Source organism: Apodemus sylvaticus, chromosome 21 (genome assembly GCF_947179515.1).
Source record: "Apodemus sylvaticus chromosome 21, mApoSyl1.1, whole genome shotgun sequence".
NCBI lineage: Eukaryota > Metazoa > Chordata > Mammalia > Rodentia > Muridae > Apodemus > Apodemus sylvaticus.
The window spans coordinates 7,534,499-7,562,105 of NC_067492.1; the positions used below are offsets into that span (position 1 = coordinate 7,534,499).

Consider the following 27,607-nt stretch of genomic DNA (forward strand, 5'->3'; position numbering starts at 1 on the left):
CTGGACCAGGCTGGACTATAAGAGTGCCTCACCCCATTTATCCTAGATACGATGTCTATCCTCCAGCTCCCAGGCGCACAGGATAGATACACCGGAGGAAAGGGAGATAAACACCCACGAGGCAGGGCCAGGATTCCCGGCAGGTGACGAGATTATACTTTTAGCCACCCTTCCGGTCCTCTTAGCCGCCTGGGGCGGGAGAAGCACGGCCTCACCAATCGGCCCCGACATCCAGCATAGAGGGACTTGGGAGGAGGTGTGAGCCGACCCTCCACCCGCATACTGCCTTCGGGTCTTGTGAAACGCGCCGCGATCAACAGACTAGTCCGCTGGATCGCTCCACGTGCTCTACCAGGCCTGGAGGCGGGGCCCGCGGAGGAGGCGGGGTCACGCGGACGGAGTTGGGCGGGGCCTTCGCGGAGGGACCAACGGCAGCGGCGACGGGCGGGGCCTGGCGGGCGGGTAACGGTAGCGATAAAAGGCCGCGCGGGCGGGGCGGGCACAGACGCATTTCTCAGTACGCGGAGAGCGGCTCGGCCGCGCGCACGCCGGGTATCCAGGCCGAGCCGGGAACGCCGAGAGCATGGCGGTCGCGGGTGCAAAGCGGCGCGCGGTTGCGGCCCCGGCGACGGCGGCGGCGGAGGAGGAGCGCCAGGCGCGGGAGAAGATGCTGGAGGCGCGGCGCGGGGACGGCGCGGACCCCGAGGGTGAAGGCGTGACCCTGCAGCGCAATATCACGCTGCTCAATGGTGTGGCCATCATCGTGGGCACCATCATCGGCTCCGGCATCTTCGTGACGCCCACAGGCGTGCTCAAGGAAGCGGGCTCGCCCGGACTGTCGCTCGTGGTGTGGGCTGTGTGCGGCGTCTTCTCCATCGTGGGCGCACTCTGCTACGCGGAGCTGGGCACCACCATCTCCAAGTCGGGCGGCGACTACGCCTACATGCTGGAAGTCTACGGCTCGCTGCCCGCCTTCCTCAAGCTCTGGATCGAGCTGCTCATCATTCGGCCATCCTCACAGTACATCGTGGCGCTGGTCTTTGCCACCTACCTGCTCAAGCCGGTCTTCCCCACTTGTCCGGTGCCGGAGGAGGCTGCCAAGCTCGTGGCCTGCCTCTGCGTGCGTAAGTAGGGGTCCGGGCTGGGGCGGGGCTGGGCGGGGTGGGCGAGTGTCAAGGTCCTTGTGTTTACTGCTCGGCGGCACGCATCCCAGCATCCCTCCATCTGTCCATCCCTGGACCATCTCGGTAGTTCCAGGCTAAAGTCCTGGGTTCCAGAATCCACGTGCGTTTCTTTAATCCATTCATACTGTCTACACTTTCGAGGCAGCCCTCGCGAGACCTCAGTGGGTTGTGGCTCTGATCCCGCGGCAGGCATCCCACTTTCCGAACTGAATCCGTAACGTATGAGAGGTCTGCTCTGTCCTGGGTGAGAGTTATATACTCCTGCCTCCAGCAAAGCACCACGTGGAGTATCTGACATGCCAGTTTCCTGTTTCAGCTTCAATTGCTGACTGGTTGCTAAGAGGGAAATTGCAGTTTAAAAAAAAATCACGTATGTTATTAAAGCCGGCCTATCAGGAATTAGTGCACGGGTTGACTCATAAGACAACAGTAGTAATAAAATGTGTGTGGTAGTGATGGCTGCTTGCTCATTTGGTATGAGTAGCAGAGTCCTGTAAAGGCTGCCTGTCAGTAAAGGACTGAAACTTGGTCAAAGACAGTCAGTGTGGGTCGACCTGAGGAGTCCGGATGTGCCAGCTAACAGCCGTTGAGTGTAGCCCTTACGGGAGTTGTAGATTAGGATGGATTGATTTCTGCTTTCTAAAACAATTGTGTGATTTTTCAGGTCTGGGGAAAATGATTGTTTGAAGCAAATGCCACATGATTTGGTGGTGGAGAGCAACCTGAAAATCATACTACTTTCAAAATTACAGGCAGCTAAGACAGATGTATCTGTTTGCTTTAGGAGCTGCGTTGTCAGTGCACACAGAGAGAGTGACTGGTTGGCGGGGCTTAGACTTACGGTCTAGGGTTGTGATGAGTCGTAGACTTACGGTCTAGGGTTGTGATGAGTCGTGAATGTCTGAGCGTGGAGCCGCTGCTGCAGGCTGGTGCCTATTTTGGCTTTGTCCATGAGACTGTCTCCTGTTATTGGTCATAGCCCTCGGGTCCGCCTTTAAATTCTGAGACACCCACTCTCCTCTGTAGTGCTGGTCGGAGACAGACTGGATGAAGACCTGCAAGGGCTTCTTGTTTGCTTCGTTCATGTCATAGCCACAGTTGGTCTTCAGAAGCACAGCTTGCCAAGGAAAGGGGACAGTGGTGACTGCCCTGAATACTCAGAATTGTAATTGTCCAGGTCTCCTTATGGATGGGAATCTCCTTAGGGAGGCTGTGGGTGCCTTTTAGTTTGTTTGTTTGGTTGGTTTTGAGACAGGCTTTTGCTATGCACCCCGGGCAGGTCTGTAGCTCTCCTCTGTCTCCCAAATGCAGGCAGTAAGTGTGTGTCACTGCCAGGCTGGTGTGGCTATCCCCGTGCTAGTGACATATGGGAAGCAATGCTTGCCCACAGGAGGCCGCGAGCACTGAGGGCTCGAAAAATGTCCTTTCTTTGAAAATTTGTTTTCAATGTTTTATTTATTTTGCACACTGAGAGAGGTCAGAGGACAATTATGGGAGTTAGTTAACTCCTTCCACCAGGAGTCCCTGGGATGGAACTCACATCTTGCTTGGCAGCAAGCCCTTTTATCTGCTGAGCCATCTCACTGGCCCAAATATTTTCTTTCTTGAAAAAAAAGAAAAGTAATAACACAAATGGGTGATTGTGTGAATATTCAGCTCTGTAGACATGTGAGAGTCAAACATGAGAGCTACGCTTCTGTCACCCGACAGCTAATTGGTAAAGTCCCAGTTGGATCTCAGTGGACATCTGCTTTAAACCCTAGGGAACACGGCGTGTCTCTTCAGGAAAGCTTCCAACAAGCTTAGCAGCATTTGGGGCTTCCAGGGGTTGAGATCAGGTTAGCAGGTTCCTTCCTCAGAACCTGCAGCCGGGTCACGGTCCCTGACTTATTTGATTAAAGAGGCTTCGGTGAGGCTTTTTGTTTGCATGAAATTAAGACTGTATGCGTGCTCTGTCTGTGCCACCTGACCGTGCGGGTTGCCTGTGGAGGCTGGAGTCAGAGCCTCTGGCGTTACAGACAGTTGGAAGCTACTGTGTGGGTGCTGAGGTTTGAACCCTGGTCCTCTGGAGGAGCATCTTAACCATTGATCTATCTCTCCTGCCCCATGACACAGGGTTTTAAAAAATGCCTTAAATAGCCTTTTTACAATCTTTTGTGGTTGCTGTAGGTAGAACCCTCTGGTAAGTTCTAGAAAGGACATATACCCTGGCCCGAGTTCTGAGTGTCAGGGTGATAGCTGTCTATCATCTTTCTGCTGGTGTGGTCGTCAGTGGATGGACGGGTGATGCAGACACGGCTCTGTTTCTCTGAACCACAGGAGCATCTGCCCCTGCCTTCTAGTTGGAATGAGTTCTCAGTAACATCACGACAGGCTTCTACAGGAGAGCCTTGTCTGTACCTACTTGAAAGAGGCAGAATTTAGAAAGGGAGCTGGCTCCACAGGCAGGAGGACCCCAGGAGGCTCTCCTGGAGGTCTAGAAGCACTTCGAAGTCTCCAAAGGCCTGGGTGCTGGCTCTCAGAGGATTGTACTCTGAGGAAGGAGTTTGAGTGTGTCAGCGAGTGCCCTGTTCTTTCTCGAGGGCACTTCTGGGAACATAGTGTTCCCTGGTTTCCATGCCTTGGGAAAGGCCCCGAGGAAGCACCAGGAGTCAGGTTTTAGGGCAGAGGTCTGGTTTCTGTGGGTTGAGGCTCCTGGAGTCCTCTGTGCTTGTCTCTCCACAAGTTTCCTTCACCAGTTAAGACTGGATTGGGAAATGACTTGGCATCCATTCTGAATGAACCCACTGGTAGTAAAGGTGGGTGCCATCTACCTTACAGGGAGTCTGGATCCTTCCCTGAAACCTCAGGCCTGGTGCAGGTAACCTGGAGAGGAGTCTTGCACAAAGGTTAGAAGACAAAAAAAAAAAAAAAAAAAAAAGACAAAAGAAAGAAAAAGCCGGGCAGTGGCGCACGCCTGTAATCCCAGCACTCTGGGAGGCAGAGGCAGGCGGATTTCTGAGTTGGAGGCCAGCCTGGTCTACAGAGTGAGTTCCAGGACAGCCAGGGCTACACAGAGAAACCCTGTCTTGAAAAAACCAACTTCAAAACAAAACAAAAACAAAAAAAACAAAGGTTAGAAAACTTGCTTTCCTTAGTGTTCTGGATGGCCGTGGGACTGTGTGAGTGAGGCCTAGGGTATTTTGTTCTGTTTTTGAGACAAGACTTCTCTGTATATGACGCGGAGGCTGACCTAGAGGCCGGGCGGGGTGCTGCTTACCAGTTTGCTCCTCATGGCTTGCTCTTAATGGCATCCCGGATCACCTGCCCACCCATGGTGGCACTACCACACAAGTCACTCACCTAGAAAATGTTTGTAGACTTACCCCAGGTGGCTCTTCTGGGGTATTTCTACATTCAGTGCCCGGGCTTGTCTTGCTACAGAACATTACAGACTGGAGCTTTGATTCTGTCTGAGTTGGGATTTATCTAATCTCACAGGGCCACGGCTGTCTGTGCTGAGGTGCGCAGGAATGTGGCAGCCTAGACTCTGGGTGGAACAAAGCCCAGGCTCTGGGTGGTGAGCAGCGCCGCCTGTGTCACCTCTCCATCCTTGTGATTGTGAAGGATAAGGCCTGCTGAGGAGCCTAAAACACCGAAGGTGTGCACCCTGTCCTGGGTGGAGAATGGGACCCTGCCTGTTGAAGTTTGATCGCAGGTGGCTGAGGCCTCCCCTCGAGCTCTCAGGAGAGGTAGGGGCCGCCTGGCATGGGCTCCTCAGTGCCAGGAAACTCACTACTTTACTCTCACGGAATGAGTCTGGCAGGGTCTTAGACATTCTTAGCTAGCAGACCTGTGGCCTGAAATAGTTCCCTCCTGGTGTCAGATCAGGAGCATTGTGTTTCTGATTTGAGAAAGGACCCTCTGGAGCCGGGCGGTGGTGGCGCACGCCTGTAATCCCAGCACTCTGGGAGGCAGAGGCAGGCGGATTTTTGAGTTCGAGGCCAGCCTGGTCTACAGAGTGAGCTCCAGGACAGCCAGGGCTATATAGATAAACCCTGTCTCAGAAAAACCAAATCTAAAAAAAAGAGAGAGAGAGGGAAAGGACCCTCTGAATGAACCTCCACCTATAACTCTGTAAAATGGGGGTCCATCCTGCATGGGTGTTGGTGGAGAGCTTTATTTAGCAGACAACACAGAGCCAATCATAGAGGAGATGTGTCACCTTCTGTACTCTGCCTGGTGGACCTGCTCCCTCTTACCAGGGGCAGCCCCACAGCCCACTTCTGCTCGGAGAAGAGGCTGGAAGGAGGGAGAAGGAAATGGAAGGGTGCTTGCTGTCCCCTTCCCCTGAAGTAGAGACGTGGGACATAAACTGTGGTGGGGTCTGGGTGAAGACATGCAGACTCCTACTTGGCCCTGCCTAGGTTTCTGATGGCCATTGCCTGGCCAAGCTCTGCTGATCTGAAGGTCAGTGGGTTAGCTGAGAAGACGCTAGGAAAGATGGGGAGAGGAGTGTAGGGAGGAGTGGGGGTACGTGTGGCTTTTTGTCTCTTCTCTTCAAGCCACCCCTGATTTCCACCCTGGACTGCCTCTGCTAGAGACCCCAGGCCTCCACAGGAGAAGATGGAGTTTCTGGGCACTGTTGCTACTGTGGCTGAGCTGAGGCAAAATGCTCTGGTGTCGCTGTGGCCCCAGTGTCTGGAACAGCTTGGTAATTAGTACTAAAATTGGCTTTTCTAGCCAGATGTGAGAGCAGACACACACACACACACACACCAACACAGAACAGGCAGCACCCAGTCACAGGGCCTGGGGCCCCAGACATGAGTAGTTCACAGAACCTTTGACCATGGGAAATATGGCAAACATTTTAAGTATTCCTAACCCTTTTTTTTTTTTTTTTTTGCTGGGGTGGGGGGGGGTTGGGCAGGGATTATAGACAGCTGGGTAATCCATACCATGCCCAAGACCACATAGCATGTCCACAGATGGCGATCACTGACCACAGTGACCCTGCACAGCCACAGCCCGAGGCCGGGCGAGCACTTTGAGAGCGCTGTTTTTTCATGGCACCTGCATATTTCCTCAGATTTAGCCTTTGAAGTCAGTGTGATAATTCCCATGTTTCATAGCGAGGGAAACTGAGGCAGGAGCGGGCTGGGTAGCAAGTGCTAGGGTATGTGATGCTTTGATCACTATGTCCGGGAATCTGGTGTGCTAGGGTGGGTCCTGAGGCTGCTCCGAGGTCGCCTTCTGCATTTAGATAAGTGAGGTAGGGCTGTCCCTGGGTGGGGTGTAGGGAGCTGTCAGTCACCCTTTCTTTATCTTCCTGCAGCAGTCTCCACTGGGGCGAGCTTTATAGACGGGACCCCATCTGTCCACCTCTGGGATGGTACAGGGGTGCCGCAGGCTCAGGGGGCAACAGACTCAGGACCCCCAGCCAGCATGGCTGCTTCCAGAGCCTTGTGCATTGCTGGCTGTGAGGAGCTGCCTCAAGAACAGCGCTCCCTGTCTGTCCGAGGCCTTGGCCATTTTGCCTGCAACCACTCTTCCATGCCAGCCTCTGATTCACCCCTACACAGCCTCTGATTCACCCCCTAGACACATTTGTTCCTTCCACTGCCCTGACCCAACTGGAGGACTCGCACCCCGCAGCCTGTCATTTAGCGGTGTTCTGGACTGTTGCTTTCCCCGGCGGCCAGCCACATCACATCTTTGTACACAGGGGGACTGGCAGCCTGAAATCTCTCATCCCTGAGCACCAGGCGTCAGACCAGCCCTTGGCTGGACACTTTCAGTGCCGTGCCCACACTTTCCCTTTGCCAGGACATGCTGCTATGTAAAGAATTAGCGGGATTTCCCATCCCACTTCTCTGGAGCCTGGTGTGTGCAACCCGATCCACACTCACTGAGTCCCCTGACCTTGGGGCTGGCCAGCATATGTCATTGCTGAGACCTTATGGTGCGGCAGCTGCTTGGAGTCAGTAAGGGGCCTGCCTTCAGCTTACATTTCTGATCATTCCACCAACTCTGGCTGCAGGAGTGGAAGAAGGGTCAGGAGTCTTACTGGGTTCCCTTGGACCTCCTTAGCCTGGGCTGTGAGGGAGGATTCAGGGCCACAGGGGGGGCAGGGTGGGGTTGATAGTCCACAGCACACAGGGTACATAGAGGAGAGGCTGCAGGGTGCATACCTGCTGAGGGGGGCAGCTGCCCAAAGTGCTGTACAGTGGTGTCCTGAGTTACTAGGCCTGGTCTGCTGGCCACTCCCCTAAGCCCGGGAATTCCTGGCTACTCGCATTGCACCTGCTGGACCCGATGGAGAGGCCTTGGAATCTGTTCCTAACAGCTCTGTGCCACCTACACACACACACACACACACAGGTCAAGCCCTGGTAAAGCCTGAATACACCCTATTGAGCAAGTTTACTGTATGTAGTTTGCTACGATCTGCTGCTGTTCTCATTTCAAATACTCTGGAAAGTATACACCCACTTCTACAGCTAGACTAATGTTGCTTTAGGGGCATCAAGGTTAGTCCTATGGGACCTACCTAGAGATGGTGGAGCAAGTCTGAACCTGCCCTTGATAGCATCACTAATGAGAGAATTGTAGTGCCATGCGTAGACATGAGCGTCTGCACTGCTGCTGCCGAGGAACTCGTGCTCTCACAGAGAGAGCTTCCTTCCTTTAGATACACTGCAGTAACCAGATCAGTAGGGACCACGAAGCCCCTGGTGTGGGATTTAAGCCAATGGTGGTTCTGCAGAGTAGGAGCAGAGGCTTAGAGGTGTCAGATATCTTGGTGGGGGGGGGGGGGGGGACAAGGCAGCCTTTTGGAGTTACCAGGAACCCTTCTGACCTCTGTCTTCAGGGAACTTTTGTTTCAGAAGTTTTGGGATGTCACTGGGGATGAATGGGTATTTTGGTTAGCCCAGGAGTTGGGTGTTTCAGCTATTTTTTTTAAAGATTTATTTATTTCATGTATATGAGTACACTGTAGCTGTCTTCAGACACACCAGAAAAGGGGTTTGTGAGCCACCATGTGGGTGCTGGGAGTTGAACTCAGGACCTCTGGAAGAGCAGTCAGTGCTTTAACCGCTGAGCCAGCTCTCCAGCCCTGGTGTTTTGGCTTATCAAGCTGATGTTTTCTGGCCTGTTGAAGGGTATGCCAGGGTTTTTGAACAGTCATGGACACCTGCACCCCTGGAGCTGTCTGTGGCTGACTGGTGCTCAGCGCATATGAGGCCTGTGTCCCACCCCACCCCGAGAGAAAGATAATGAAGAACCCACATAGGGTTCTCCTGAGGATGGGACGGCACACATAGGACTTTGAAGACACCAGGTGGTACGTGCCTGAGTTCAAGGCCAGCGTGGTCTATAGTGCAAGGTCTGGTACAGCTAGGGCCACACAGAGAAACCTTGTCTTAAATTAAAAAAAAAAAAAACAAGAAAAAACCAAACAAAACGTTGAAGACTTCACAGCAGCTGTGTTCCTTAGGGATAGGCCGAGATTCTTGGAAGCCCAGGAAAGGGCTTCTAGAGAAGACACCCATTACATCTGAGGGGGCAGCCTGGGCTAATGGCCCCAGCATGTGGGAGGTTGATGAACTTAGCTGCTCAGCTCCCCTGGACGTGTCTGTGGGTGTGTCAGTGATGGGGCTAGGTGGGGTGTTTTTTACCAGCACCTGGGGAGTCTGGTTAGTGTGAGTACTGGGGTGACGGACCACCTGGTTATTACAAGACAGACCTTGAACCTGCTCAGAGAGGCTCACGGGGGCTCTTGGGCTCTCCCTGAAAGACTTGAGTGGGAAACTGGAAACACCTAGACCTTAAGGACTCAGGAAGTACCACTGGCGCAGGGAGTCCGGAGTCCATCAGTGGGATTACCTACTAGTCTCAGGTCCTCGTGTGTGCTGACGGAGCCAGGATCTCCTCCAGACAGGTGATTTGAACCAACCCATGCGCAGGTCTTCGTCCAGTCCAATTGCTGGGCCAGGGATACATGTGCCCTGGGAGACCAGCCCAACCATGCTTCCTGGAACCCCTGAAGCCACCAGCCACTTCCTCTGCCCTGCCCTAGGAGGCCTGGGGAGTGCGGGCAGGAGCAGCGCATGTGTTTCTACCACCTGCCTGTTGTAGTGACGTAGCAGTTCCTCGGCAGCCATATTTGCCCCAAGCATGGTCCTTGAGGGAAGAGAATCTGGTGCCAGATGCCTGCTCAGCCATGATCAGGTGGGGTCAGGGTCAGCCCAGGGCTTCTTCCGTGACTGGAGCACCGCGTTTTGCCGACCCCGCTAGACAGTAAAGGGTCTCTCCAGCACTCTGAAGTGTGGAGCCTGTAGTAAGCCAGGTGTCTTTAGTGTCTCCATGCAGGTGGTTGGGGATGAAAACTAACCTTGTGAATTCAGAGCAGTCATTTTTAAGCCTGTGGCAGAGGGCCTGACCTCCACCACTAGCTGTAGTGTGAGGTACTGGGCTTTTTATCTCACAGGTCCAGCTGTTAGCCAGCACAGCCGCATTTATCTATTGGTGTCATGCGGGGAACCCCAAAAGGACCAGCTTTCCCCTCCTACGCTATGGCCATATCCTCTTGTCACGGGGCTGCATATGAGCAGGAGTGGGTCACAGCACAATCCTACTGGCTTTGTCTTTGGTGGGGAAACAGTGGGGAGGCGGCAGATTGTCTAGGTAGAGAGCTGAGGTTCCTTCCAGTCAGTCTTCTGACCGACTGCCTCTCATAACAGTGTCTCCAGAAGGCCAGAAGCCCCTGGACCCAGAAGAATTCATTCATTTATTTCAGATTGTTTGGTTTTGAAAACAGGGCTGTGGGAGATAATAATCCCTTGTTCACTTGGTCTCGAGTCAGTGAGCATTACCGGTTCACCACCTGCTCTGGCTCTTTTATAAGAGACATGAAAGTATAGAGTCCCTTTTGTTCTGTCTTATTCTGATGTCAGAGGAGAAGTCAGCAGCTAGGAAGAAGTTCAACCCCAATTGCCGAGGTCCGTGCTGGCCCTCCTCTGTCCACTTGGCCGGGAGACTGGGATCAGGCCTGGTTTTGGCCAGAGAGAAGCTGACTTGGCCCAGACAGGGCAGGGTGTTGGAGTAGCAGAGGGGCCCACTGGGACAGCAAGGACAGTGGTCCAATACACCGCTCCCTTCCTTAGCAGTTCAGAGGGGCACCTCACACGAGGCGACTCAGCAGAGGCACATTTCCTGGAGCCCAGGGCTGTGTCATACTTTCCCTTCAGAGTCCAGAAACCAGAGACCACAGCTGCCAAGGCTGAGGCGGTACACTTTGGGCTTAGCCACACCCCTCCTGCCGGCTCACCCCAGCCAAATGGGATCTGGCTAGTGATGCAATCCGCAAGCCTCTTGCACCCAGAAGCCGGTGTGTGGGGAGGCGGGATCAAGAGAGGCTTGGCGGCTCAGGTCTCTTTGTCAGCGCACCCATAAGAAAGAAATGAGGGACTGACTGTCTAAGGAAAGCTGCCAGCTTGGCGACCGGTGGGGAAAGGGATAAGGATGGCGATGGGGGAGCATCTCAGGGGACCGTGATCTTCCCACAGTCTGTCTCCTCTCCTTTACTCTAGGAGACATGGGCGTTTTCAAGCAAGTAACTAACTGCAGTGGCGGCGGCGGCACAGCAGCAGCAGCAACAGCAGCTAGGCAGGCAAGGGAGCTTTCTCTAGTCTAGTCACAGCTGGTGTTACATCAGCCGGAGCTATAAAGAGGGAGGTGACTCAGTCACTCCTCAGCAAAGGAGTGTTCTGACTTCCTGGAGGTAAAGCAGCTGCTTAGCCGCCATCCCCAGCACCAGGGAGTCTTCCTGCTTCCCTTCCATCCGAAGTTGGCCGTGGCCAGATAATTAATGTAGATTCCTGTCTTTGTGGTGTGCTCCCCAAACTGCAAACTGACATATAATTAGTCTGACTGGGGAAACCGCGGCCTGGCCTCTGAGGCCTGAGTAGGAGTTGCTCATTAGGGAAGCAATGAACTTATACATCCTGGAGAAGTCAGGGTTCTGGCAGACTGGGGCCTCTCAGGCTGCATGCTGTACTGGTTAATGTTTGACCAAGGCAAGCCAGGAACCTCCCCTTCCCCCAGAGTTGGGTGTAGAGGCTCTCCAGCTCTCTTGGGGCGGAAGCTGGGGGCTCTACTAAGGTGGCGAGGTAGGTGTGCTCACAATTCCTCACTCCACAGACAACTACACACACTTGCCAAGGTTTTGGGGCTCCTTAGGGGACCAGGCATCCCTGTTGTAATTGCTTGCCTGTAGGCACCCCTCACCCCCACGGGCCCTGAGGCCCTGTCTCCGTGCTGTGTGGTCCTGTTGCTCAGGTGTCTACAAAATAGTACCTGTGGTTTGTGTTCAGTATATGCTGGTCAAACGGCAGTGCAGCAGGACATGTTTCTGTTTCGTCATACCCCAAGCCCACCTGCAGAAGCGTGTGAGAACACCTGTTCCCTTTGGTTCCCACTTGAATTTCACTTGAGTCTGCACTTCCACAGAGCAGATACACACAGGCAACAGCAGATGAGGGGTTCTGCTGGGGAGTCTGTAAAGGAGGCGGAGACCGCTGAGACATGAGGAACCCTTAGCCAGGCATGGTGGCACGTGTCTAAATCCAGCTCTCGGGAAGCTGGAGGGGATGGTCCAGAGTTGAGTGCCAGTGGCTACACAGTGAAGCCCTGTCTCACAAGGCCAGGTAAAAAGAGCTGGGCCTGGTGGCGCAGGCTCTTCATCCTGCCACTCAGAAAGCTTTGACAGGAAGAGCTTCAGTTTGAGTCCAACCTGGGCTACATAGTAAAACCCTGTCTGTGAAAAAAAATTCGCTGCAGGCTACCCAGGGCAGCCAGGGTCAGGCTCTTTGAAGAATCAGTGTGTCTAACCTTTGACTCTGGCCCTAGAGAACCAGCTAGCTTTATCAAAACAAGTCTCAGAAAGTCAGAGCCATGGGGAGGCAGGCAGGGCTTTGCCGCTGTGGGATCCCAGCCAGCCCCTGGCCTCTCTGTGCTCCGGCAACGGATGGATCGCTCGCCCTGTGGGGACTCACGCTTCGCTCTCTCCACAGTGCTACTCACCGCCGTGAACTGCTACAGTGTGAAGGCTGCTACACGTGTGCAGGACGCCTTTGCCGCCGCCAAGCTGCTGGCCCTGGCCATCATCATCCTACTCGGCTTCATCCAGATGGGGAAGGACATGGGACAAGGTGAGTCCATCAGCGTGTGGTACTGGCTGCTGTGGGGAAGACTTTGCCTACTCCCTCACCTGAGATGTTGAATGGTACAAGAAGCTGAATGCTAGAGAGTGTATACAAAACCGTAGAGCCTTGTCCCAAGGGTCTGCCCAGCTGTACAGGAAGTTGGGGGTCGGAGTTTCCATCAGACAGGGCCTCACCCACCACAGTGCCTGTCTCTCTGCTGTGTGGACAGCCTGTCCCTTGTGTGAGGTGCTCTCCCAGGACTGACCATTCTGAGATGAGTATGGAGTTCTTAGGCCTCTGGCTCCTGTCCAGAAGTTTCTTGGCTAGTAGTGATTCTCCCTTGCTGATTCTCAGGCCTGTGTGTCCAGGGGTTGGCAGACAACGGGAATTTGGCTTCAACGACACATCAAGAAGGCTTTCAGGAGCGGTGACGTAGTTACCAACCCTCAGAGTATCTGTCTCCAGATGGGGCCAGTGGCTGTCTGTCCGGGGCGAGCATAGGGAAGTCTCTTGTCGCTCAGGCCCCTCCTGGCATGAGGAGCATCAGGTTCAAACTGCCTTGACTTTGGACGCACATTGAATGCATTTGGGGAGGTCATCTAGACCTCTGAGTCTCTTTCCCTGGCTGTCTCCGGAGGCTGCCTAGAGCAGGAAAGGGAAGGAGAGCTGTGTACACACAAGCCAGGCGTTCTGTGTGACCCCCACGCCCTGTGGGATGCTCTGACAGCTGCCCGTGGCCCTAATCCACCCAGGCACAGTCATGTCTGTCATCCCCCTTATGGGCTGCAGTGAAGGGGGTGGGGGGGAGCTGTGGCTCAGGCCCAGCACAGGCTCCTGTCTACAATTCCTCCTCTGCATTTAGCTCAGCCCCGGTAGTGGCCTCCATGAAGAACGGGTAGGAGCTGGCTGAGCTGCCTGCCTGGGGGTTGTGGTGTGTAGAGCCGCCACTCTCTGCCGCGGAGAGCTGGGGTGGGGGTGGGGGGGCACTGCTTAGGCTGAGCCAGCACATGGCAGCTGCCAGCACTCCGCCTCAGTCACCAGGAACTGCAGAGGAAGCCCTGGTCCTGGTGTTGCCCGGGGCAGAGGCTGCAGGGATCTTACTCTCTATTTTATAGATGAGAGTGGACCCAATGTAGAGCTGCGGTTTGGCTGAGGTCTGCCTCCCTTTCTAACCTTTCCGTATGTATGCTAAGTTCCACATGCCTAGGTACAGGGGACTCTGAACTCACCTTCCCCAAGCAGTAGCTGCTGTCTTCCTTGCATGCCAGTCTTTCCACCATGCTAAGGCCTCCTGACTGGACTGCAGACGTGAATGGGGTGGTTGTCCACTGTCTACCTGCGATACAGCTCAGTCATTTCTCTGCCTTCCCTCCTCTGTGAAGCCTCACTCCATAGACTTGAACCAGCCTAGGAACAAGGCTGCACAAGTGCTTGGGGAACCTGAGGTGTGGGGCCTGCCATCCTGCAGGGCTGAGCACTGTCCGCAAAAACTCCGAATCCTCCCTGTGGCCCTATCTGCCCGTACAATGTTTATATGTGACTGGAACCATTTGACACTGTGCTTGAGGTGATGGAATCCTGGAACATGCTGGGCCTGGGTGGTGCTTCCAGAGCTGGGCCTGGTCCTTCAAGAATGTCTGGCAGGGATAGCCACGGGCTTGTGAACTGCCCACCCTGAGTCCAGCAGCAGAGTGCTCTGAGGCCTTTGCTGTTCACCTCCTAGAGCCTTCCTAGAGCTCTAGAGGGCTCCATCCAGCGCCTTTCCAGATGCTCTGGGAGGCAAGGCCGCAGACACAGAAGTGCTGGCCAGATGCCAGGGAAGGACTCAGCTGAGTGTCACCTGGATAGGCAGGGAGTGGTCCAGACCTGCCTTGGCCGAGGGGATCATATGCTGTGCTAACAGGTCACACTGCACAGCACGTGGCTAGAGGTAGGAGTGCTGTCAAGGACCGCACTTGGCTGCCCTGCTGAGGTGCGGTGAGGATTGAGCACCGGAACTTGCTGTTAGTGAAAACAGGCGGAGTAGGGGACAGCAGAGCTTTTGTCAAGCCTGAATGCACAATGTGTTTATAATTCCGGTGGCTGTGGCAAGCACACCCCACGCCCCCAGCAGTTCCTTTTTGATCTCCAGGACTCTATGCAGTGGCAGCAAAATTCCTCTGTGGGTGTTGGGGGGGGGGAGTGGAGGCAGGGTTTCTGTTACCCGATGCCTTGACTTGTGAAGGACACAGTGTGGGAATGCTGGCCCCTCCCACTTGCCCACCCTCATTTCCCATTGGACACACAGTCCTTAGAGGACCTTGGTGATCCTTGGTCCTTGAAGCCAGAGGGTCTGGCTCTGGTCATGTGCGTGGGCTTGCTTTAATAAAACCTCTGTGGGTCTGGGAACGTGGTGGCCATTTCCACGTGACTCTGAGCAGCTTCCTCATTGGCCACCCCAGCCCTCAGGTGACCCCCTGCTGCCCAGGCTGTTTTCTCATCAGGAAAAGTGATGAGCCTTTGAGCACTCACTCCACCCTGCCAGCCTTCCACAGAATCTTTGCAGCCCCCTCACGTGGGGTGCAGAGAGACAGGCCCTGTAGTCCAGAGCTCATGTCACGAGAGAATATCAGCTAGCCACAGATCTGTGGACAGGAGACTTGTATGTAGACAGCTAGATTAGGCTCTGACCCAGGCCCTGAACGCACTTGTAAGCATCCCATCTCCCCCGGGGAGGAGACGCTTTGACTGCCCTGTTACCTAGATGGCTGGGGGAGAACTCAGGCTGTTGTTGACCTCACAAGGTGTCTGCACTTTGTCCAGAGTTTTCAGAAGTGCAGACAGTGCTCAGAATGGTATTAGATCTGACTAGCTGTGACTGGACTTGGGAGTGGGAGTGGGTGTGGGTGAGTTGGCTACTGTGAGCCTAGAGACCCTGAAGTAAGAGAGACAAGTGACAGACATGTTGGGCAGGAACTCCACTGCCCTTGACCCACTGTGTCCCTTTCTAGTCAGTTGGCCCCTTGGTAAACAGTATCCTGAAGGGGGGCTGTGGCTCGAGGTCAGACTGTTCCAAACACGAGTGGGTGCCAGGCCTTCTCAAGGCCAGGCGTGGGAGTGGATTCTGGAAGGTTCTTTCCTGTGACTATTAATTGTCCCAGGTCGTCAGAGAACACAAAGTAGTTCTATTGTGATTCTGCTTGGGATGAACCTCACAGTAATAGGATAAACTGACATCCTGAGGCCATCTCAGGTTGCACTGTCCCATAGTGCCGTTCCCCTCTCCTCCCACAGTGAGTGCCCAGGAGAGAGCTCAATGGCTGACACCATCTGTATAGTACTAGGCAGTCTTCACTGGCCTAAGCTTGAGTAAGTGCTCACTTGCTGTGCCAAGGATCATGGAAGGAGGACGTGCCACCAGCTACAAGTGGACTCCTCAATCGTATGCCAGCTATGTCCTTTGTCAGTAGGTGACAGTGACCCACCTGGCTCAAGAGACTAGTCCTGTCCCACATTTCATCAGTTTCAAAATGATGTTCACTTGTCTCTTAGTGAGGTTCCCCAGGATCAGAGATGTGAGGTGTTGTGTCCTGGATCCTGTAGCTCATGAGTAGGGGTGGGTCCTACTGTAACCATTGCACAGTGCAGGGTTGCAATGGGCAGCGCTCAAGTTCAGGTGTGGGACTGGCTGGCCGAGAGCTGCCCAGTTCATTTGTGGTTCCTTCCTTCTGTGTTCTCATTGGACAGGGAGTTATCCCCTAGGGTCTCCTCACACAGGAACACTCATCTGAGGTCCCTATCACGTCCCTTAGGGCTTCTGCGTCCACATGCAGACATACTGGAGTCAGGTTGTAGCACGTCAGCTGCTCTGCCAACAGGAGGGGTCAGCATTCTGGAGCCTCCAGGGACATCCCAGGGAAGCCTGGGAACATGTTAGGGAGGAGGGGGTCAGCTCTTCAGCTGTCTCTAGAGCTGTCTTTGGAGAGGTGCTCCAGGCTAGCCTCAACTCCACTGGGAGACTGCAGTGGGACTGTGGCTTAGTGAAATACAGTTAGCCCCGCAGGAGCACAGTGCCTTAGGTTTCTCCTGCTTGCTGGCCCGCCTAGGGCCCTGGCCTTTTCCAGGACACATCAGCCTTGAGGAGCCTCTGTATTCTTGTCGGGCTGCAAGACTGGCCATGTCCTTATGTAGGAAGGAGTTCGAATCTGTTCATTCCCAGCATGCCTGCCCTCCGCACCTGTCAGGAAGGACAGGAGGGCAGGCAGGACACTTCCGCTTCAGCGGCTTCCTTTCGCTGGGGCAGGTTCCCATGGCCACACTGCATGACAGGTGTCTTTGGGATGCTGTTCCCTGAAGTCTTCTTTCCTGGGCCATGAGCATTCCCACCCCAGCTATCTCTGCTCTTCAGAGAACCCGGATGTATAATTTTGGGGCTGCGCCCTGCTGGGGTCTCTGCTTATACATGGCTGCTCACAGCAGTCCTGTCAGCTCTGTGGAGACAATGGCTGAGGAATGGGAGGCCTGCTGACCAGGCCCCCCTGACATGGCCAGAGTGGGAGAGGGGCTCTGAGACAGTACACGAACCCAGGGGAAGGACAGCAGGGCTCCAGAGGCCGTGGCAGGTTGGAGTTGTCTGGTCCCCACAACCTGTGCCATTAGTACTGTAAGCTTGGCTGCCCTTGTGAGTTAGTGAACTCAGTCCACTGTCCAGAGCCTGAAGCTGTGTGGGGACACAGATCAGGCCTGACTGAAAACAGGCCTGGGGAAGGCTTTGGACTTGCAGTGGCTCCTCAAGCAGTGGAGATCGCGCTGTGCACAATGGGCAGCATCTCTGATCTATCTCTGCCACTACTGCCCCACCCCTACCTGGATTTGTGACAACCCCAAGGCTTCCAGGTTAAGGCGAAGCAATGACATCTAAATCTCAGCCTTGCCTGCTTCTTTCAGGTGCCTGTCTGTCTCACTTTCTTTTTCTAAGCCACTCAGCCAGGCCCAAGGGCGCTCGCTGCCTTGTATAGATCAGACCAGTGGGTATGCCCATTCCCTCAAGTCCTCAAGTTACCAAGGTGGCTCTGTGGGGGTCACCTGTGCATCAGTCCAGCCTGGGAACAGCTGGAGGAGGGGTGCGGGAGGATCTGTTGCCCATTCCATGGTGCCTGTGGAGACAGTGTTGTTTAGTCGGATATCTAGGGAAGTTGTGGCCACCAGTCTGGGCCAGTGCCCAGCCCAGCCCACAGTCATCATATGCCAGTGCTCTGCTGTAGCCCAGGCCGAGTGCCGAAAAGCCCTGACACATATCTGGAAAAAAGGATAGCGCTAGATTCAAGATGGGTATACTGGTCCAAAGCCTAAGTCCCTGGCAGAGAACCATCTGCTGAGGGGATTGACACAGCCCTCCTGCCCCACCCCTTTAGGCTAGATTGAAGGCAGACATCCTGTCCACTGTACTAGACTTTACAACCTGGGTGTCGTTTCTCCGTGCACCCCGGCGTCATTCTCCTCCAGAGGTCTCCCACAGCCCTAAGGTCCCCAGAGGATTGCCCAGCCTCGTGTGTTCTGAGGATAGAGCCACTGAGATCCTCAGGCTGCTGTTTGGTCACAGCAGCTGCCATCCTTTCAGGGGTGTTCCAGGATACGAGGCAGAGCCGGGACGTGCTACTCTGCCAGGTACTTGGGTGATGGTGGCACTCGTGTGGTGATCCAAGCCTGGTGTTGTCCACAGGGCAAGCACTGAAGTGTTAAACGATCCTTGGGACTCAACACTTCTCCTGGCTTGGAAATCCTCACACTGCCCCAAGCTGTGTTCTGTCCTTAGCTAGACTGAGGTGTGTTACAAAGTAGTCGTGGACTCTAGGCTAAAGCTGTCTCTGTTGACTCAGGGTGGGTTCTGGTCACTAGTCCAGGCCTCTGGTATTCATTATTCATCCTCGTCCCTTAAAGGGTCACAGCATGGTGGAGCATCGGCTCTGGCTCTCACAGAACCTGGCAGGGCAGGTCCTCAGAGACGGCCTTGGTGTGGTCTGCGCCTTGCTTTCCCAGCTTATGGAGAAGTGCGGTTGGGCCTATGCACATAAAGGCTTCTTGTTCCAAAGCATCCCATTGCAGAGTATGAGGGGAGCGCCCTGCGTTGTGGGAGGCTCCACCAACGCTTCTGAAGGTGCCCTGTCCCGAGCTGCCCTGCACTGCTCACCACAAGCTGGCGTCTGACTACCCTGTGACCAGGATCTAGACAGATGGGCATGTGGGTAATACCCTTCTTAGAAGACCAGGCTTAGCCTGAGGTGGGTGGGGAGCCCAGGACATCCTCGGCTCAGGCTTCAGAACAAGATCACGGGACATTCCATACATGCAGAAAGCCGTGAAACAAATGGTGCAGGCTTCCTTCTTAGTCAGACTGGCACAAGGCTGAAAGACATTCTGTGGAGACCTCCATTACAGGGTTCTTTGTTGACTTTGACCTGGGAGTATGAATCAGGCAGGCCTGACCCCAGGGTAGCTGGCCTGGTGATGTCTTAAGCAGAACTGGCCAAGCCCTGCACTGCCTCCATAGCCACAAGCAAAAGCAGTTTACCTCTGGGGGATCACGCTGCACCGCCAGTTTCAAGGTGCCTTGATCCTGGTGGCCTCATGCATGGTCATGAGTCCTGTGAACTATATGTCAATGCTGTAGCTGTCCTCAGGGCCCAGAGTCACAGGACCTACCAACTAAAAGCCCCACAGGTAGGTGACTTGGGTCTGTGGAGAACTAGAGATATCTGGTTCCCAGTCTGGCATCTTTAAACAGCAGGCTTGATGAAATGAGCCATTCCACAGATAAGGTGGCCAAGCCTCAGGAAGGGCATCCTAGCAGCCCAATGACCACCCTAAGACTCTACTCCGATAGCCACTAGCTCTAGAAAATACTCAGAACATGACCTGGCGCCTCGGCTGTGTGGTCGTCTGCGTGTGGAGTGGCCTCTGCTCCAGGCAGGGTGTCTCCGACTGCCCTGGCTCTGTTAGTTCATCCTGTCCTCATCCTTGGGTGCATTTGCTCACACACTTGGGGTGGCACAGGTCTAACCTGAATTCCTAGCAGCCCTATCACAGGGTCTCCTGAGCTTCATAGCAAGGGGCCAAGGATCAAGGCAACTCTCCATGTAACTGAAAGTTAGCGGGACTGCCTGCAGGCCACAGATGAGCACACAGCCCTGTGTCAGCAGGTCCTCTCAGCCAAGGCCTGTCCGCAGTCTGCAGAGATCCCCTGGGTTTCTAGGCCATAATCCTCTAAGTGGCCAGGGAGTGTGGGAGGAGGGTGGTCAGATATTAAGGCGGGGCGGTCAGTCTGCTGCAGTAAATGCCTGCATCCCGAGCTTCTGGGGTTTTGTTTTGTTTTTTAAGATTTATTTATTATATGTGAGTCCACTGTAGCTGTCTTCAGATGCCTGAAGAGGGCATAGATCTTATTACAGATGGTTGTGAGCCACCATGTGGTTGCTGGGAATTGAACTTAGGACCTTTGGAAGAGCAGTCAGTGCTTTTAACCACTGAGCCATCTTACCGGCCCCGAGCTTCTGTTTATTACAGTATTTTGCTCCAGAAACACTCTAGAACTTGTAGTGTGACCTGTCCAGGTCCTCTAACCAGTTTTGTTCTCTTTAATGCATTGTAGGTGATACGTCCAACCTGCAGCAGAAGTTGTCCTTTGAAGGCACCAATCTGGACGTGGGGAACATTGTGTTGGCATTGTACAGTGGCCTCTTCGCCTATGGAGGATGGTAGGTTCTGGAAAGTCTGAGTCCCTTGGCCTAGGAACACATGGTCCTGATGCACTCAGAATCTCAGTGCTCTAACCGTACAGGGGTGGCTCAAGGGCACAGGACAACACAAGAACATCGTGAAGAGCCACACAGGCACCTACAGGTCTCGACCTTTACAGGCAGGGAGAGCTGGGTCCCGTCTGCAGTTCTCCATAGGGTGTCCAGCCTGGCCTCTGCTTTTAGAATGGTTATATAGGAAGAGACGTGGGATGAAGCCACACAGGTTTAATGAGATGGCCTGTGTGCCCACCTTAGATAGAGTTGGCAGAGGACAGAGCAGAGTGAGGAGCTGGTCCCAAGGGTACCCACCACCCAGCTGCTGTCAACAGTGGGGTCCCTGGGAGGCCACAGAGGATTCTCCTGTCCCCTGTGTCTGCTGCTGCTGCTGTAGAGAGACACCACAACCACAGCAACTCTTATGAAAGAAAGCATTTAATTGGGAGCTTACAGTGTCAGAGAGTCAGTCTATTGTTGCTGTGGAAGCGAGCATGGGGCTGAAACAGCAACTGAGGGGCTTACATCCTGATCTCTAAGAGGCAGGCAGAGACACACTGGGCCTCCTGTGGGCTTTTGAAACTTCAAAGCCCACCCTAGGGGCACAAAAGCCACACCCAACCCAACAGAGCCACACTCTCAGTCCTTCCCTGATAGGCCACCAGCTGGGAACGGAGCATGTAAATGTATGAGCTTGAGGGGCTGAGCTCTTTCAAACACCACACCTACCAGAGCAGCCCAGGATTCTGTTCCCATTGATTTTTTTTTTTTTTTGACCCCTAATGACTGTGTATACAATATAATGACATACTGTTGCCTGGTTTCTAGGAACTACCTGAATTTTGTCACGGAGGAGATGATCAACCCCTACAGGTATGTACAGAAATGGCAGAGACATATTTCATTTTGTCTTAACGTGACAGAGAGAAGCTACACACTGAGAGCCTGTTGATGAGCCCTGCCTGTTTCTGTGGAAGGCTGTGTCAGGGCCCCACAGTAAGGATGTTGTAGGGATAGGGTTGACTCTAGGCTGGCTGGAGAGGGGCAGGTGTGGCTCCTGGCCATGGACACCAGCTGGAGGGTGTCTGGGGTTAGGACTGTGGGTATTCACACGGGGCAGTCTTGGCTCTCCAGCACTCAGAGCTTCCAGAAGATGCTGAGTATTTGCGGGATGGTAGTGTGAGTCGTGCATCGTCTGTGCACTTCTGCCCACATCCTGCAGGCTCGTCAGGCCGTGTGCATCCCTATCATTTTTCTAAGAAGTGAGGCCCAGACATGGAGCCACTTATAGCGGGCAGGAGCCTGACTCCTCTCCCTGGGGTCCAGCCCTCAGTCCTGGATCACACATTGACATTTCTGCCCGTGTCCTAGGAACTTGCCCCTGGCCATCATCATCTCCTTGCCCATTGTCACCCTGGTCTATGTGCTGACGAACCTGGCCTACTTCACTACCCTGACCACCAACCAGATGCTGACGTCTGAGGCTGTGGCTGTGGTAAGGCTCTGCCCATCAGCTTCTAGGCCCAAGAGCCTAAGGTTGGCCCATCCCCCTGGACCTGTGCCCAAGCCCCACCCACCTGGGGAGTCTACCTGTCATCATTGGTCCCCTGAAGGGGCCACAGAGGAGAGGCAGTGCTGTGTGTGTAGCTTTTGTTTGTTTAAGTGTTTCCTCCAAGCTCGTGGTTTATGAATACCCACCTCACCAGGCCCTTGGCAGGTGTGAAGCAGCCATCAGTAAGGGCGTCCTGTTAAAGATGTACCCTACATTCTGTGGGAAGGGATCAGTGCACCTTAGGCATGGCCTACAGCAGCAAGGCTCTGAAGGCCCGCTGTGAGACGCTGTGTGCTCCCCCTTAGTGCAGACTAACTCTGAAAGATGGCCACGCGTTGGAGAAGCCCGAGGTTAAGGGCTGGGTCTGGCTAAGCTGCCCCAGGGGCCAGCATTGAGGTCCTACCTGTGCACACTGTGGTTGAGTGTTCACCCTGTGCTGTCTATCCAGGATTTTGGGAACTACCACCTGGGAGTCATGTCCTGGATCATTCCCGTCTTTGTGGGCTTGTCCTGCTTCGGCTCCGTCAACGGCTCTCTGTTCACATCCTCAAGGCAAGTGCTGACGGCTCAGGAGAAAACTGTCATGACAGTTGAAAAGTTGTCTGTTTATTTGTGATAGACAGCTGGTATTAAATACTCGGATGATCTTGGAACAGGGGAACTGTTCTGAACCTCTGCTTTAGATTATATGGGGGGGAGGGGCTAGAAGTGAGGTACAGCCCCAGGTTTCTGTCCTTGTTAGCACAAAGAGGTCAAGGACATTGAAGGTCCTGTGTTGGGCAAAGGCCAAGTGTAGCTGACAACCCTCCCTAGCTCCGGGTATCCCATTTATGTCTGGGTGGTTGGGGCCAGGGCTGATTGCCCACTGCTCCGTCCACAGACTGTTCTTCGTGGGATCCAGGGAGGGCCACCTGCCTTCTGTCCTCTCCATGATCCACCCACAGCTCCTGACACCTGTGCCATCACTGGTGTTCACGGTGAGTCTGCCGCATGGTCCCGCCCAGTCTGTCCTCACCACTCAGGGCCCTGTGTCTATGCCCAGCACAGTGTGTAGTTGGGAACTGTGTATCATGCGCATGGCTGCCAAGATGCTCCAGGCTGCAGTTCACTAGCAGAGTTTTCAGTTCAGAACCCCATCGTGGTTCTAAAGAGATAGCTCAGTCAGTCATCAAGTAATGGAACAAAATCACTGCTGGCAGGAACGTCTGCTCAGATGGCGGGCGTGTCTCCAGCTTTGCCAGTTTGCATTGCCATGCCTGTGCTCTGTTAACGGCCTCAGCACACAGGTTGGACTCCCGTGTTCTCCATGCCCGTTTGTTGTTTGTTCTCCCCTGCTATGTAACAAAACAGTTACCATGTACCCACTAAGCCTAAAGAAGAAGCATTTCCTGCCTCACACTTCTTGCGTCAGGAATTCGGGGTCCTCAGGAGCGTAGTCGGCACCACTTTGAGCTTTTACTAGTAGTGTGGGGGTGTAATGTACACAGTGCTTTGTCAAAAGGACCTCCCTCCCCCCCAGTGGATATTTTGGTCACTTCTGGCACGGGAGGCCACAGGAGATGCTAAGTGCAGGTGCCTCACGGTTCCCACCGCCCCTCCCCTTGCATCCCAAGACCTCACACTTGGTCACAGCCATCACTTCTTAAGCAAGGACAAGCTGATGTGCTCAGTCAGACGCCGCAGGAGCTGACCGTCTGCTGTCCAGTGGCCTCTGGCACACGCCCACATCAGCACAGCCCTGCTGGGCTCACCTGGCTCTGTCTTTGGTTTCAGTGTGTCATGACCCTGATGTACGCCTTCTCCAGAGACATCTTCTCCATCATCAACTTCTTCAGCTTCTTCAACTGGCTGTGTGTGGCCCTGGCCATCATCGGCATGATGTGGCTCCGCTTCAAGAAGCCTGAGCTGGAGCGTCCCATCAAGGTGAGTGTTGGGTCGTGTCCCTGCTTAGTCCTAGGTGTCATGCTTAGAGGCAGGGCTGCATCCAAGGAGCCCTGGACCAGCACAGCCTCTGGCCCTTCCCCGTCCTGCCTCCATCTCTCCGTGGCAAACAAGGACGCCTGTCCCTTCTGTGTGAATTCTGTGTGAAGGGTACGTTGAAAGCTGATGTGCTGGGGTCAGAGCAAGTGTCAGAGTTGTCCCAAGACAGCTGGCTTATGGTGGCTGGTGGCCAGCAGCTTCTGTTAGCCAGCATGTTTTCCTTGAGCACAAGGCTGACCCAGTCACACCTTCTTCCTGCCCATAATCAGTGGTCTCCACCAGTAACACAAGGAAGCGCGTGGCCAGTTAATGGGAGACCTCAACCATGCTGCCTTTACCACTCAATTCTCCAGGCTGTGGGGCTAGAGGTCAGACTGCCCACAGCTGGGCCATGGAAAGCTTACAGATAGCCTGTGGGCTGCATCCCCTGGGCACACGGTTGGTGTGTTCACGGAGGCCCTTTTCCACAGTGGAGTCCATCTTAAGACAGTGGGACTCTGGGCAGCAGCCTGGCCTGAGCCCAGCTCTGCCTGTGCTTCTTCAGTGTCCCAGCGGCTCTGCCGGAAGCCTGTCTGCTTGGGCTAGTTACGGCTTCGGAATGAGCCTTTATCTCCACAAAGGGTCCTCTGAGAAGGCAGGATTCCTTGCCTGTTGGTGGGTAGCCAGGGTCTTCCCAGAAGGGCCAACCTACGGCTCCTCCTCTAGGCGGCCATAGGTGGGGATTCCAGCCAGGGTCTCTGGGTCTGCTGTGGGGACTGCAGAGCCTACCTCTGCTGCCCTGTGGAAGCCTCCAGAGAAAGCAGGCTAGCTGTTTTCCTTCCTGTCTGTCTCAAGTGAGTTTTGGGTACTAAGATGCTCAGCACTGTGTACTGAGGTCAGAGTGGGGTTGAACAGGACAAGGCTTCTGCCCTCCCCAGGCCCATGACAGTTGCAGGCAGGCGGGGTAGGCAGCTGGAGGCTGTTAAGCCCCTTGAAGGCAAAGACCCGAGGTCTAGGTTGTGTGGCGAGGCAGACCCGAAAGAGACGATGATGGCTGAGGGCCATGCCACCACAGGGCAGTAGATAGGAGCTTTCCACTGTGTCCACTGGCTGTGGGCATGTGGGGAAGGAGATCCCGGTGACCTACATGTCTCCATTCTGTCCCAGGTGAATCTGGCCCTCCCGGTGTTCTTTATCCTGGCCTGCCTCTTCCTCATTGCCGTGTCCTTCTGGAAGACACCTGTGGAATGTGGCATTGGCTTTGCCATCATCCTCAGCGGCCTGCCTGTCTACTTCTTTGGTGTCTGGTGGAAGAACAAGCCCAAGTGGATTCTGCAGGCCATCTGTAAGTATGCGCCCCTGCCCATGCCTGCCAGGGCGGGAACAACGGGGGGGGGGGGGGTGAGGGAGCATGGGTCCTACCATGCACACCCTCAGGCCAAGAGAGTCATGCTGGGCCCAGGCTTTGTGATGCTATCTGTACACACTAGCATAGTGTGGGCTGGCACTGAGCGTAACGGGGATACAGGGAATAAACATGGGGTACCACCCTTGCTGCTCTTAGCTGGTCTTCTGTGGCCCACTGCCCTGCCAACTGGCAAAACCCCACTGCTGCTGACTAGCTTGGACACGGTGGCCTGATGGTATAGAGCCTGAAACAGTTGTATCTGAGGCGCCCAGCTCAGGCTGATCTCAGTTAGCTTAGAACCTGTATTCACCAAGTCCAGCCCCATCACTTCAAATTTCAAAAGGCTAAATGGGCGGTGAGAGCAGGTGGACGGGAGTCAGGCACAGTCCTCCCTGCTGTGCTCATTCCTGTCCTGTCCTCTCCCTGCAGTCTCTGTGACAGTGCTCTGCCAGAAGCTGATGCAGGTGGTACCTCAGGAGACTTAGCCACAGGTCCTGGGTGCCGCCCGGAGAGAGCTGCATCAGACAACTCACCTTCTGAAGAGCAGCAGCCAGGCCTGTCTCCCCACAGCTCCAGTGAACACCACCAGCTACCTAACACCATCTGCTATCCCTCAAAGGTCAGGTGTCCACAGTGGCTGTGAAAGAAAACTGGTACGATTTGGTCCCAGAGGGTGACTGTCCATGCATACACAACACCTGGTGTGAGGTGTGCATGCTGGGACCTGAGGCCTGGTCTTTAACTTTCTGGGGACTGCCGCCACATCTGGGCTTTCTCCCCTCTGATTTTTTTGTTTTGTGTTTTGTAGCACACATTTGGGTCAAGTTTACACTACCGAGATGATTATTTTTTAACAAAACAGGGTAGCAAGGAGCAGGAGATGGTGTGGCCAAACAGTCTGGCTCTGAGTGTGGGAACTGCTGGCCACAGCTCTTCTCCAAAGGCTGTCGCTCAGTAACACAGTGTGCCTCAAGGGGACCGCATCACTGTCACCAGGTCGAAAGAACTACTGAGATCAGACATCGGCTGTTTCACTGTGGACTTGGACTGACAGATGGACGGCGCATACGCTAGCTTGGGCTTTAGTTTTCTGGGGTTCTTAGAGATAGAACCCCAACCTTGCTCATGAGGCAGAGCTCCACTGTGGGTCACTTGTTACGTTGTAAATGTAGAGCTAGGGTCTTGCCACCCTGAAGTCCTGGCCCCAAGAGAAAGATGTCTGCAGCCATAGCCCTTACAGCACCTAGCTGTCAGCTGCAGGGCCCTGCGGTGTGCTCTGCTCATTCACGCAGCAGTGCTCTGGTTCTCCGCACAGCACTCCCCGCCCCAGCTCTCCGAGAACCAGAGAACCAGACCAGCACATGGCTCTCCCACCCTCGCACCTCGTCTGCCTCCATCGATCTTGAGCAGCATCTGTCAAGTCACCACCATCCCCTCAGCTCCCCCCTCCCCACCCTGGCCGTTGTTCAGAAGAATAGGCACCAAGCACCCCTCTGCTCTCTGCCACCCGTGTGGCATGACCACTCCAGCTCCCCAAGTATGAAAGCCACTGGCTACATGTGTGGGACCATTCTGCAGGCTTCCCACTCTGTTCTGGGGGAGACAGTGGAGTCCAGCCAGCAGCGCATCTAATGATCTGCTTGGTAGGACTCAGGGATGTAAGAAACCCCTGCTGGCCCCTGCCACTGCCTCAGATGAAGTGAGGGTGTCAACTGGAGTGGCTACTATGCAGTTCTTACATAGTGGTGACTTTTACCACTGGCCACCCTGACGGCTCCTCTATGCTTCTGGGGTTCCCTTTCACTGGGTCAAGGTCAGAGTGCCTCCTGAAGGTTCTGCCAGAGATTTGAACTGGGACCTCTTCTCTGGAAATCAGGGCAGGGTCCTGGGGTGTATCCTCAGTCACAGCCTTGTGCTCATAGGGCAGAGATTCGTGGGCCATGCATGGTGCTGACCCAGGCCCTCTGAGAAGGCCCTGCCATTCCTATTTGTGACGCCCTGAGGGCGCCCATATGTAGGTTTCTGCTTGTAAATTAAGCCCCCCCCCCCATCACTTCCATTTTACCCAGTGCTTTGTATCTTGGTTTTGTCCTAACTTGTCACTGTCACTGCCCCAAAGGACACACCTGCCTGGCCCCTTTCAGTCATGAGTGTCTGAGTGGTGTGTAAGGCTGTGTCCCTACAACACTGGGTCCATCTGCTGTGCTACCTGAGTTAGTGCTGTGGTTGTAATGTCTTTTACTATTGTATTAATGGCTAGCCTGTTACATTAGACTGGGGGGTGGGGTACAGGGGTCTGCTGTTTTGTGAGGCTTTTTGTTTTTTGGGGGGAGGGGATTGGTTTTTTTTTTTTTAAAAAAAGCTATTGGAATTCTAAGCTGTTTACTGTGGTCTGTGTTCAAAGCCAAATTCCCACTGTAGGAAGGTCTTTGTCCCAGCCCACCTGCGTGTCTCACCGCCATACATACATTCCTCTGTTCACCAGCCCCTGAAGGTGACAAAGCAGGGGGCCTGGGATACACTTAAGGTCACAAGTGGGAGAGGGT

At 54.4% G+C, this 27,607-nt stretch overlaps 1 protein-coding gene across 1 annotated transcript; it reads left to right on the forward strand.

Moving 5' to 3' along the window:
* Positions 1-491: 491 nt before the first annotated feature.
* Slc7a5 (solute carrier family 7 member 5) lies at positions 492-27,438 on the forward strand. The gene is made up of 10 exons (XM_052166327.1): positions 492-1,124; positions 12,242-12,379; positions 20,001-20,106; positions 20,971-21,015; positions 21,514-21,637; positions 22,143-22,246; positions 22,575-22,671; positions 23,468-23,617; positions 24,821-24,998; positions 25,491-27,438. The coding sequence occupies exons 1-10, from the start codon at positions 584-586 to the stop codon at positions 25,544-25,546; spliced, it is 1,539 nt and encodes a 512-aa protein (XP_052022287.1). The 5' UTR covers positions 492-583; the 3' UTR covers positions 25,547-27,438.
* The last annotated feature ends 169 nt before the right edge of the window (positions 27,439-27,607 follow it).